This window comes from Erpetoichthys calabaricus, chromosome 1, assembly GCF_900747795.2.
Source record: "Erpetoichthys calabaricus chromosome 1, fErpCal1.3, whole genome shotgun sequence".
Taxonomy (NCBI): Eukaryota; Metazoa; Chordata; class Cladistia; order Polypteriformes; family Polypteridae; genus Erpetoichthys; species Erpetoichthys calabaricus.
This window is the reverse complement of record NC_041394.2, coordinates 231197001-231209993: the sequence shown is the minus strand read 5'-3', so window position 1 is coordinate 231209993 and position 12993 is coordinate 231197001. Positions and strand designations below refer to the sequence as shown.

The 12993-nt window shown below is 37.1% G+C and overlaps 1 protein-coding gene across 1 annotated transcript in view; it reads right to left on the bottom strand.

Annotated features, from left to right (window-relative positions):
* The window catches only part of LOC114657174 (mucin-19-like), a 125867-nt gene that overhangs the window by 50985 nt on the left and 61889 nt on the right, over nucleotides 1-12993 (bottom strand). Inside the window, exons 31-32 of the mRNA XM_051928712.1 lie at nucleotides 11711-11855; nucleotides 1372-1403 (exon numbers count right to left, since the gene is read on the bottom strand). Of these exons, the coding sequence (XP_051784672.1) occupies nucleotides 1372-1403; nucleotides 11711-11855 (177 nt within the window). The remainder of the gene's footprint in view (nucleotides 1-1371; nucleotides 1404-11710; nucleotides 11856-12993) is intronic.

The following is a 12993-nucleotide window of genomic DNA, read 5'->3' as shown; positions in this document are numbered from 1 at the left end:
TTTTTTCCCATTGAAATCTGATGTGTTTTCAAAGTGTTCCTTAATTTTTTGAGCAGTTTATAATATTGGCCAGTAGAAAATGAATATGGCTACTTTTAGGGTCCAGTAAATGTCTTGAGCATATGTAAGGCCTATCAGAGTGTCATGTAGCCAGGACCCACTTTACATATATGATAGTCATTCCATCAAATCTGTGCCTAAGAGAAATGCCTCTGACTCCTGTGAAGATGGGGACATGCAGCCATTCCAATTAATGTGTTCCCTGGCTTCTCTTCAGCTGTTATTTATGCATGTATTTATTATATTATATACTATAATATATATTAGGAGTGGGTTGCACAGTGGCGCAGTGGGTAGCGCTGCTGCCTCGCAGTTGGGAGATCTGGGGACCTGGGTTCGCTTCCCGGGTCCTCCCTGCGTGGAGTTTGCATGTTCTCCCTGTGTCTGCGTGGGTTTCCTCCGGGTGCTCCGGTTTCCTCCCACAGTCCAAAGACATGCAGGTTAGGTGGATTGGCGATTCTAAATTGGCCCTAGTGTGTGCTTGGTGTGTGGGTGTGTTTGTGTGTGTCCTGCGGTGGGTTGGCACCCTGCTCGGGATTGTTTCCTGCCTTGTGCCCTGTGTTGGCTGGGATTGGCTCCAGCAGACCCCCGTGACCCTGTGTTCGGATTCGGCAGGTTGGAAAATGGATGGATATTAGGAGTGAAAAGCGTATTTTAGTTTAAGTTACTGTAAATATATCCTTTTTTTTGTCCCATATTTGTCCACAGAGGTTACTGAGAAGAAAAGATATTACCATAGGGCATTACAACAATAAAACATCAAAAATATTTTGACAAAAACAGGCTGTTCAGCCCAACACACCTCTTCAGTTCTATCCACCTAATTTATCTAAAATAAAAAGTTGAGTTCTGAATGTCCCTAAAATCCTCTCCATGGCACTACTTGTGCCACTTTACTAGTTCACATCACTTAATCCTTGGAGGTAAACTGTTCAATGTGTTTGTTTGATGAGATATTAGACAGTTTTGAACTTAAAATATATCTATTTATTTATATGTAAATTCTTTAACGGTACATTTAGAGGTAGCAATAATAATTTGGTAAAGTTTGGGTCACGTTTTTTCACTTAGGCATTCACACTAAAGAATAGCATAGAATATCTTAATGTGAGGATCAAAATTGTATTAATCATTCCAACACTATAAATAACAAATTGGTCTTTTGAAAATATTATTTACTTTGAATACAGTATATACTTTGAATCAAATTGAATTGCATATTTTACATTTAAAAGATGACTTTCTTGAATGCAACAATTTCTGTCTGATTATACAAAGACTTCTTAAAGGAGAAGCAAGACATTTACTTACCATGACAAACCATTTGGCCATTTGTACATATACTGAAAAAAAATTGAAAAGGGAAGATTTTTTGATATAAAACACAAAAATATAAAGTTACTTTCATAACATTCAACAATATAACCATATTGTATAGCATTCAACCAAATAACTATACTTTTCAATATTTTAAGGTAATTATATTTGCAAAACATGACTTCATATGATTTCAGTTTTTTATTTTTAATACATTTGAAAACCTTTAAATATGTGTAATTGGATGTAGTTTGATAGGGAAAATTGGCAAATTCACCCATTTAAAATTTAGTCTACAATACAATCAAGTGAGCAGAAAGTGAAAGGGTATAAATACTTTCTGAATCAGCATTAGAATATATAAAGTCAAAGTTTGAATATATAAAGTCAAAGTCCGAAAAATCTAAACCCCCAGGAGCTTTGGGCAGATATGATCCTTCTTGCTCCCACCTACAAGCGGTGGCTACCTATTACCACCAGGATTGTGAGCAAGTAAACCCTTGGGGCTCAAATAGCACTGAATAACTGCTTTCAAATGCCAGACTGAGAAATTTGGTGTGACTTACATATCAATAATATTAAGGGTCTTAGAAACTGCATCACAAATGGTATTAGATTTTGTGTTGACACTATTGTTCCCTGAAAAAAGTGTGCAGTTTTCCTAACACCAATCCCAGAATTACTAAGGAACAATAAAAGTTTTGTGATTTGGAAGAAATTATCATTCAAATTTGGTTACAAAGAGGCTCTGAAGTGTATACATAAAATGCTGAAGGAAAAGCTTTGAAGGGAAGGATTCTACAGAGTCAATATAAAACAAACTCGGAATAACAAGAAAGATGTTTGGAATGGTCTGATCATAATTACTGGACTCAAGCAACTCAGAGCTCAGATTTGCTAGAATTGATGTGGACAAAGCTAACACCAGAACCAGTTTTTTTACTAAATTTTGCCTCCTTCCACCATCACAGTCTTCTAATGACCAGCAACCCCCCCACACATAATAATGTAATAATGATAATAATTTAAATAGTAAGGTAGAAATTTTTACTGCTTAAAGTGAGAGCTGCTGCTGACATAGTCACTCCAGAAAAGACAGTTATAAAATCCTCCAGCAGAATTATACCATGGAAGACCCAAAGAGTATCTGATTTAAAGAGAACATGCCACAGAGCTGAGCGTAAATGGAGAAAAAACTATGAAATACTGAAGGCTAAAATAACAGAATACAACAACAAAGCCCATCTTGAGTCAGTCTTAAGACTGCTGTTGTTAAACCCCTGCTCAACAAAAATAATCTCGACTCTGTGTTTTTGACAATTTTAGACCTATTTCTAACCTGCCTTTCTTAAGTAAAATTCTAGAAAAGGCAGTCATTATGCAGCTAAATTATCACTTGAATAAACATGCCATTCTTGACAAGTTTCAGTCAGGTTTTAGAAGAAATCACAGTACAGAAATTGCACTGGTTAAAGTAATTAATGACTTACAGGTTAATGTGGACACAGTCCACAGAAGTTATCTGTTCTCATCATCTTAGATCTGAGTGCAGCATTTGATACCATTGATCACGGTATTCTTATAAAATCAGTGGGTGAGCCCCTCTGGCACCATCTTAAATTGGTTTGAGTCTTACTTAACACGAAGAAAATTCTTTGTTAGTTATGGTAATTATATTTCGAAGACACAAGATATTCTATGTGGTGTTCCAAAAGGATCTATCCTGGGTCCACTGCTCTTTATGATCTACAAGCTTCCATTAGGTCAGATTAACTCAAGGCATAACATGAGCTACCATAGCTATGCTGATGACACACAACTTTGTCAATATGCCTGATGACCCCGACTCTCTTAGTTCTCTAACCCAATGTCTTACTTGTGTTTCTGAGTTGATGAGTTGCAATTTTCTCAAACTAAATAAGGAGAATACATTTCAGTTGTTGGCAAAAAATGGATATAGTGAGGGTATTAGAAGTAGACTTAATCCATTTACCTTAAGGTAAAGAATTTTGGGGTAACTATCGACTCTGACCTAAATTTTAAATCACACTGCTTGCTTCATTTGCCAACCCCTGAGCCGGCACTACACGCTGGCGGTTCTGCCATTCGCATATGGGGATGCTGATGTACAATTTAAACAGATTGTTATTTTCATGGGAAATGTTACATATGCATAATACAACTGACTATTTTACATTACAGCGAGTAATTAACCATATTAAAAAATAGCAAAACGTAATATTTTGAAATTAAATTGTGTTTCATGTTGCATTAGAGTTATTCACTGCATTATACGATTTTGTTCTGTTTGGCTTTGAAATTAACATGCAAATACTTTTTAAACTTACACTTTTACTATAAAACTTTTTAAATTAAATTTTCGTCAATATCGCATTGAATTTTGATTCTGTGTTTGGACTTACTGCGTTGGTTTGGCTCCCTGCCCGGGATTGGTTCCTGCCTTGTGCCCTATGTTGGCTGGGATTGGCTCCAGCAGACCCCCGTGACCCTGTGTTCGGATTCAGCGGGTTGGGAAATGGATGGATGGATGGATGGATGTTTGGACTTACATCGTGACAATACAATGTATAGCAGCCTGTGAGTGAATATCGTTTCTTTCTCGCTAATAAATAAACTGACTTTCTCTCTAATAAATAAACTGATGTTTGTCTTTGTGATATGTTAATTGTCTTTGCAAGGTTCCAGAAAGTGCCACTGCTCTGGAAGGCTCTTACATCCCAAAATTTGACGCAAAACTGTTAACGTTTTAATACAAATGGCATATCAAGATCTCCTTTGGTGTCTAATGTTATCCGTGGAAGATGTGCTACATTACCTTTTTTGGATACATCCTTCTTTCAACAGTAATTCGGACGGTGGAAGACCGTACAGTTGTAGATTTTCTTCGGGATATTGTAAATTGATGTATTCATCTTCTGCACCACCAACTGTTTCAGCATAGTCGATTGATACGCATTTAACCAATTTGCCATGTAACTGATAGACAATTTTTGCGTTAATTCGTTTGACTTCATTGTTTCTCGGTGCTAGGATTGTACTAATTTCTTCTCTTGATAACCCTTCAGGATGAAATTCTTAAATAAGATTTGGAAATAATAAGTCTTCTTTTATTGGGAACTTAAAGTGAGTAAAACGTAAATATTTGTAACAGCTAAGAGAGCAGGAACTATGTCTGTCAAAACCTTTCACAAAAATGAGAGGTGAGAGGACTGGGTGCATGGTTGAATATGGTTGAGAGGAGGACAAGACTTGAAAAAATCTCATGGCAAAAGTCTTGTCCTGTCTTGTCTCACGGGACTTGAAAAAATCTCTTGGAAATAGTCTCATCTCGTCTCAAGATTTTTTTATATAATAGAGATATATTAATCAGATTACCGTGACATTATTTTTTTTCCACTTAAGGAAGATAGCAAAAGTTAGATCCCTTATAACTTATAAGATGCTGAAAAATTAGTTCACACTTTTGTTTTCAGTCGACTAGATTACTGTAACGCACTCCTCTCAGGACTACCCAAAAAAGACATCAATTGGTGGCAACTAGTGCAGAATCTTAACTAGGAAAAGAAAATCTGAGCACATCTTACTAGTTTTGATATTGTTACATTGGTTACCTGTGCGATTCAGAATTGACTTTAAAATACTGCTTATGGTTTGCAAAGCCTTAAATAATCTCGCTTTGTCCTATATTTCAGAATACCTTTCACCTTACACTCCAAATCGTAACCTTAGATTTTTAAATGAGAGTCTACAGCTAAACTAAAAAGAAGAGGTGAGAGAGCCTTCTCCTGTTATGTACCTAAAACCTAAAATAGTTTACCGAGAGAAATTTGCCAGGCTAGTACAGTGGAGCACTTTAAAAAATTGCTAAAAACCCATTATTTTAACATGGTTCTCTCATAGCTACATTTTAGTCTACTGCTGATAAACTATATTTGCATAGAATTACCTATTTCTTCATGGCTCCACAATCTGTGCTAATCCCTACCTTTCTCTGCTGTTCTTTTTCCAGTTTTTCTGTGGTGGCGATCTGCGCCTCCACTACCTGATCAAGGCACGTTGCAGTTCCTACGTTGATGGATTGAAGGCAGTACCACAGATGTCCACATGACCATCATAATCAAATTCTTTCACGTGAAGCATGAAACCATTAGGACTGATTTAGATCATTAATGTTAGGTAGAAGGCCCAGTGGGGGCTGGGCAGTCCAGTGCCGTTGGAACCCCTGCATATTTTGTTCTTTTTTCTCCAGTCTATCTGGAGTTTTTTTTTTCTGTCCTCCTGGCCATCGGAACTTACTTTATTCTTTGTTACTTAGTATTGCCTAATCTTATTTTTGTTTTTTATAAACTTTTCCTTCTTCTTCTAGCAAAGCACTTTGAGCTACACATTTGTATGAAAATGTGCTATTTAAATCAATGTTGTTGTAACTGTCAGAAGTTTTTCTTTCTCTCTACTTTTGTTCCCTTTTCCATCATACTGGTGTGTGTTCAGAGCATATTGTGTGCACGTCTATCTATCTATCTATCTATCTATCTATCTATCTATCTATCTATCTATCTATCTATCTATCTATCTATCTATCTATCTATTGTGGCGGGTGGCCAGGTCCCATGCCCGGCCGGGATGCCCCTTCTACATATGTTCCGGGGGAGCATCCATGGGCGTCTCAGTACCTCCCCCGGGATGCTTGGTGGCAGCCTGTGGGGATCTGGGGTGGCCGCCAGGGCGTGCTGCATGGATCCCAGAGCCCACCTCGACATCTCTACAGCCCTGCCCGGAAGTGCAATTACCCACAGGTGATCAAGCACTTCCGGGTGGGCTATAAAAAGGGCCAGCATTCACCACTCAGGATCCAGAATCCGGAGGAACAGGACGAGGTTGCCTGGGAGGAGTGGTGGTGCCAGAGGAAGAATTGTTTGTGCTCTGTATAAAGTGCTTTGGGACTGTGTTGGGCTTGTGGGACACGGGGAAGACGTGCCCCACGGCTGAAGAGAAAAGTTCTTGTGTCTCTTTACACGTGCCTCTGCGTCAGTCTGTGCCGGGTCGGGCGTTATATAGCGCTTTATCACACTATCTATCTATCTATTGTAAAATGAACAGACTTGACACACACAAAAAGGTTTGGGGCAGCCACCCTTATATTGTCTAAGGCTGCAAAAGGGTTTAGAATGAGCTCTCATGTGCACTGAATCGAGTCCTGAACTGAATTACTCTTCAAAACATGGCGGCTTTAAAGGCTATGACCAGAAGTGACATTGCAGAACCAGAAGTAATGTACTTCTGGGCGCCAGAGCCGGAAATGATGTCTTTATGGGTGAATTAGGCTGGTTTCCCCATTTTTGATCTGTAGAGACAACAAAAGAGGGTTTAGTGCACCCGCCACCCCCTGGCCTAGCATGGAACTACCTTCACTTGGTCCATACAGCTCCCTCCTACTTGCACATGTGTAATGTTATCTAAACTCTGACCATCAGTATAGGGTGTCATAACTGTTGACTTTGTGAGTAGACGTATGATGAGGCTATACATAGGAAAAGCTGCAGGACCAGAGTCAGTTGACCAGTTCTTAAGGTCTGTGTTTTGTGGTACCCTCTGTCACCTGTTCAGTCTTTCACAAACGTTCCAGAAAGTGCCACTTCTCCGGAAAGTTCTTACATCCCAAAGTTTGAAGACTTTCAAGAGGTTGGTCCTGATATGAGTCATTGTTATGGTTCTGCTTGTTTATGTTCAGTATTCTCTGTTTAACTTTCTTTTTATTTCTTCTTTGACTAAGTTCAAGTATTTTCTGTATGTTTATTATATTTATTTATGCATTGTGTTTCATTTTTCACTATAATGTAGTTATATTTCTACTAGCTGTGTGTGGTGTTCGGGATAAAAAACAACCCAAAGACTCCCTAACAGTTTTACTGTATTTGTGAACTTGAAGAGGCATCAGCTAATTCTTAAGAATTATCCAGTGCAAAGGAGGTGGACCCACCTGCTCTTGATGCCCCGCTGGCTTTTGTAAGATACTGGCAATACCATATTTTAGCTGTATCACTGGCATATGAGTCATATTAATATTTGTCTCAAGAAAATACCTCCCGATAGACATTTTTAGTGAAAACTTCAAGCCTTGCCTTCCATTCCTGAGGTGTTTGCTTTGTTTCAACAATGTTTCTGTTCATCTATGTCATCAGCACAAAGTTGTTGTTGCGCAGTGGCATTTGATGCACACAGGTCTTTCGTTGCAAGTGTGGAAAAAAGGTAAAAGTGCATGTATGTGCCATCTAGTGACTGTGGTTGAGCATTATTAGAGTGGACTGCTCCATACACACACACACACACACACACAGGTGTTTCATTTGTATATGTCTAATATATGGGTGTGTGTTCCCTCAAGTCCCTTATACTTTGTGGATGGCTCCCCAAGAGGCAGGGTCACCTGCCTGCATGTTTAAACTGTCCCTATCCCTTTACAGGCTGGGTGGACCCACTGGTCTAATGTGGTTCATTGTTGTTGTACTGGTATAGAAATATAGCATGTAAAGAATAAATGTTCAAAACAAACTAAATTGTGTGCTAAACAATATATAAAAAAAGAACTTGGACTGCAAATAAAAGTCAAAATGTGAACTTTGTGAGCTAACATTGATTAGCCAGGGAGCAGTAAGGACACTTAAGCAAACAGTCAAAAACCTGTACCCTTTGACTTTATTTAGTCAGGGGCTGCTTAAGCTTTTAAACTCTAGACTCTAAACCCCATTTTAAACATACTCTTGTATAAATTTGTAAATGACAGCTATGAAATGATTTTAAATTCTGTATCTTTACTGACATGAATGTTGCTTGTTTTAGGTCTTAAACAGATTGTTGCAGATACATTTTGTAATTTAATAGACCTGAGGTAATTAGAATCCGAATGGATAAACAGCTTGAGAAAGGTAAACACTTATTGATTATTCCTGTAATCACTGTTAATTCTATAGAAGGCCTTTAAGTTTTAGATGCATGCTGAGCAAAAATAAAAAAGAAGAGCAGAGCAGGAGATAGAATAACAAGAAGAGCAGAGAATGGAACAACAAAAGGAAAAAAGAGTCTAAAGCAATTGGTAAGACCTTTGTGAACTGAACAACAATCTAAAGGAGCTCTGCACCCAGACTTCAAAGGACTCATTTTCCATCATCTGTATTTTCGTCTTAAGTATTTTTAATAAGACTTTTTCAAATATATTTTCTAGTTTTGCTACCATAACTTTCCTGTGTTTTTTATTAATGTTGCGTTATAATAATATTGATTTTCTACTGTTTGATTGGGTCAAGGGTGGCACAGTGGCGCAGTGGGTTCGCTTCCCAGGTCCTCCCTGCGTGGAGTTAGCATGTTCTCCCCGTGTCTGTGGGTACTCCGGTTTCCTCCCACAGTCCAAAGACATGCAGGTTAGGTGCATTGGTGATTCTAAATTGTCCCTAGTATGTGCTTGGTGTGTTGGTGTGTGTGTGTGTGTGTGTACGCACCCTGCGGTATGCTGGCGCCCTGCCCAGGGTTTGTTTCCTGCCTTGCACCCTGTGTTGGCTGGGATTGGTTCCAGCAGACCCCCATGACCCTGTAGTTAGGATATAGTGGGTTGGATAATGGATGGATGGATGGATGATTGGGTCAAAGTATACTGTTAAGAGCCCCTGGTGTGGGTGATTGTTATATTCCCACAAAGTTTAGCAGCTGAGGTGGAACATCTCCAATAATAAAAGTGATTAATAAAGGTGATTGGCACAGGTGTAGCTTAACCATTTGGCCTGCTTATACTGCACTAGAAAGACTCTTTGCTTAAAGCAGCTGTCCATGTGAGGTTCTATAAATTGGTTAAGGCAAAATTACACAATACAGTTGTATTCTTAGTGTTGATGGGTTCTCTTGTGTTTTACCTTTATTTTGTTTATTGATAACTGGATTTCAACTTTTTTGCTCTGTTTGTAACTACTCTCTCTTTGTACTTCAGTGCTTTTTGAGAAAATAAGTTTTTAATTTTTTAAATGAATGTATGGACAGAGAGCATCCCAGTTGGCGAGTTAATTAATGGTATCTTTTCTCGGTCGGGAGGCCATTAGAGTGGAAAGACAGATGGAGACTGCCTCAAAAAGCCAAGTATTCCTTCAATATGCTGGGTGGAAGCATCACTCTGGAATGGCTCCCGTTTGGACACCAAAAAGGCTGCATGGTAGTTGTAATTGTGGCGGGTAGCCCGGTTGGGGTCCATGGGTGCCACTATAGGGAGCTTCTGGGGCAGTCTATCCTGTCAGGAAGAGGTTCCTTGTGGCAAGAAAGTGTTTCCAGGGGCCAGTCTTGTTACCATGGAAGTACTCCTAGGTCCAGGTTTAAAAGGAGCCTTGACTCCCCGGGTGAGTCAGAGTCAGTAAAGGAGTTGGGCTAAGCTCATCTGAAAGGTGTGGAGGAGAAAATAAAAGACAAAACAATCATTTTTACTTCAGAAAGAAAGAAGAACTGTTTAAAGAGAAACCTTGTAAAATGTATTTGTTTAATAAAATGCTTTATTGTAACCTGGAACTGTGTTTGTAGCAATTGTGTTTAGTGTTTGGGGCTTTGGTGCGCTGCCTGGTGGCCACAATATATATTTTTGCAAAGCTTGCATCTTTTTGGTCAAAAGTAGATTGTGTCTTGTTAGTATACTGGAATATCCTCTTGTGATTCTATGAAATGAGGCCACTAGTTACACAGTCATCTCATAAATTGTAGATATAAAAGATTATAGATCTGAACCAATAAGGCTTAGTCATAATATTTTGCTGTCCCATTTAGTTTTGATTTCTTTTAAAGACTGGCAGCAAGTGCAGACTTTCTGACTGCATGACAATGAGATTTAGGTTAACAATTTAAGCAGTAACTTTTGCTGCCTGAATATATTTAAAAAATGTGTTCTTGTAATAAAATTAATTTCTGTAATTACAATAAGCACGATAGTAAATATTTTTTTATCACTTTATCACCTTTTCCCCTTGTGATTATTTGCTTGTAATTTCAGTATTTATTTCTAGTGATTTATGTTTATAGTTACCACATTTTTTTTTTACTTACATTATTTGCTTTTTGGTTACACTTTAGCATTATTATTATTATTATTATTAGATATACTTAAAAACATCTATTACTTATCTATACATATTTTCAATTATCCTATTACAAATAAAATACAGAAGAAAAAAGCCTTAATGATAGTGCTTACTCTTGAACTATGTATGAATTTAAGGTATTATGACAAAGTATTATGTACAGTATATTTCATACATGTCAAATAAGTAACTGTAATATCTGTTTAACTGACTTATGTTCAGTTTTAGAGAACAGCCTCAAATACTGATAATTATAATTAAGGTTTCCAACATACTCAGACACAAACTAGTCTCACACTACCATATTCAGAAATAAGTCAGTCAATACTTTATATTCAGCATGGTAACTACTACACCTCACCTGGCACCTAGTCTGTCTCCTGTTTTTCAGTGATTTTTGCCCTTGAATACAAATCTTGCTTTTAATTTCTGCTTTTACAGAATATAAAGCTTTGCACAGGTGAGTTTTGTTGTCTTTCAGACAAATCTCCAAGAATGACATTGTCGTGTCGTGCCCATATGCTGTTTTTCGGATAAGTTTGGGTCTATTTTTAATACAATGACCTTGAGACATCTGCCTGATCATTCAAAATAATGCAAACTGTACGAATACAACAATTAAAAACCTCTAATGGTATGTAAAATAATACAAAAATAAGTATATTTAGAAATGATGTGATACATCGTCTACTGTATTACGAATTTTATTATATCTCTTTAAACTTGTATATGTTGTCCCTAGATAAATAATTATAAATAAATTGGTGATATTTAATAGCTTGAGATATAAAGCATATTACAAAATGCATTATAGCATGATATAACACAATGCACAATTTAATTTTATAACAATAGTCTTGTTGTTCTTAATACCACAATTTATAACATGTTTGTAGACTGTTAATAGGCATTTATAATCCATCTTGTCCTTCCACCCATCTTCTTAACCCAATTATCCAGGGCAGGGCTGTAGGAATGTTAGTGCCTATCCCTAACAATCAATGGATCAGAAAGCAGGAACAACTGGATATCTAAACTTAAATGCATTTCATGGTTTATTTTTGATAAATGATGAATATCAGGTTTTACAGGCAGTTAAAGATACATTTATGTGATTGCAGAATGTTTGATGTCTGATTTAATATTAAAACATTTTTACCTCAAAATAAAATGATAAATAAAAAGTAGAAAATGCCTTTACTCACCAATGTTCAGATTCATTAATTTTTATTACTTGACCAGGTATGGCAATTATTCCATTGTAGATACAAGTACAAGTTTCCAAAGTTGTACATTTCATTGTGTTTTCATCAAGATAAGATTCTTCATTTGTGCATTTAGCATAGCAGCCTTTAAAAATTGAAAAATATATTAAGTTATTATTCTGTAACATAATACTGTATATATTATTACATTTTTAACTTCATTACCTACCAAACACCCCTGCAAAAAAATCTTATGAAATGGCAACGCTTCTTCATAAAATAATAGAAGATCCAATTAAACACAAAGTAACAGTAAGTACTAAAGCCACTAAAGACACTTCATCTACTTAACCATTGATAAGTTTGTAAGTTTGATACCCATCACATTTTTCTCTGATTCTGTCTGTAGTTGTACCACATCCCACTGAACTATTTCTCACACTCCCTCACAGTGTCAGCTAAAACTTGATTGACAGTCAGTGTCACCCTTTGTTTGAATCTTCGGTTTGTATCTATGTCCTAATTTAGGTCAATTTACTTTTCTGTGAATATGTCATCAACCTACGGAAGACACTTTTAAAATCTTGTTAACACTTTAATTTAGGCACTGCAAAAATGCAATTGTTACTCATTTACCCTTATGTAACTTGACTTTACCAAAGGCTTCTCATTGTGTTAATTACACTTAATAAAGCATCAGTAAAGTGGTTCTTCATAACTGTGATTCATAGATCTTATACTGAAGCATGTAATATCAAGAGAAATATGTCTCACTTAAGCCACCTCTGTCTGGTCCAAAGAGAAGATATTTTAGTAGACCACATTGCACAGGTGAATAACCACTTTGTCTATGCTACAGTATGTTAAGTGTTATTAACAACAAAAGAAGCCTTTGTTAATGTCTTGTTACTTAAGAGAGAATGAGTAATGGATGCATTTTTGAAGTACCTAAACTGAAAGCACTACCAAAATCTTGTATATAATGTGCATTGTTACAGGAGATTATTTTCCAGAAAAGAGGTTTCAATACCTCACATTTATTCTCTTTATTTATTGCATTTTCATTTTTCGTTTGTTAGGTATAATTTACATGAGTATGTGTCCATACACTAGAATTCATTTACACTGTCACACATGTGCGATTAGGAGGGAGCTGAGTGGACCAAGTGGAGGTAATTACCTGTCAGGCCATGCAGGTTAGGTGTATTGGCGATCCTCAATTGTCCCTAGTGTGTGTACTTGGTGTGTGGGTGTGTGTGTGTCCTGCGGCGGGTTGGCAGAAC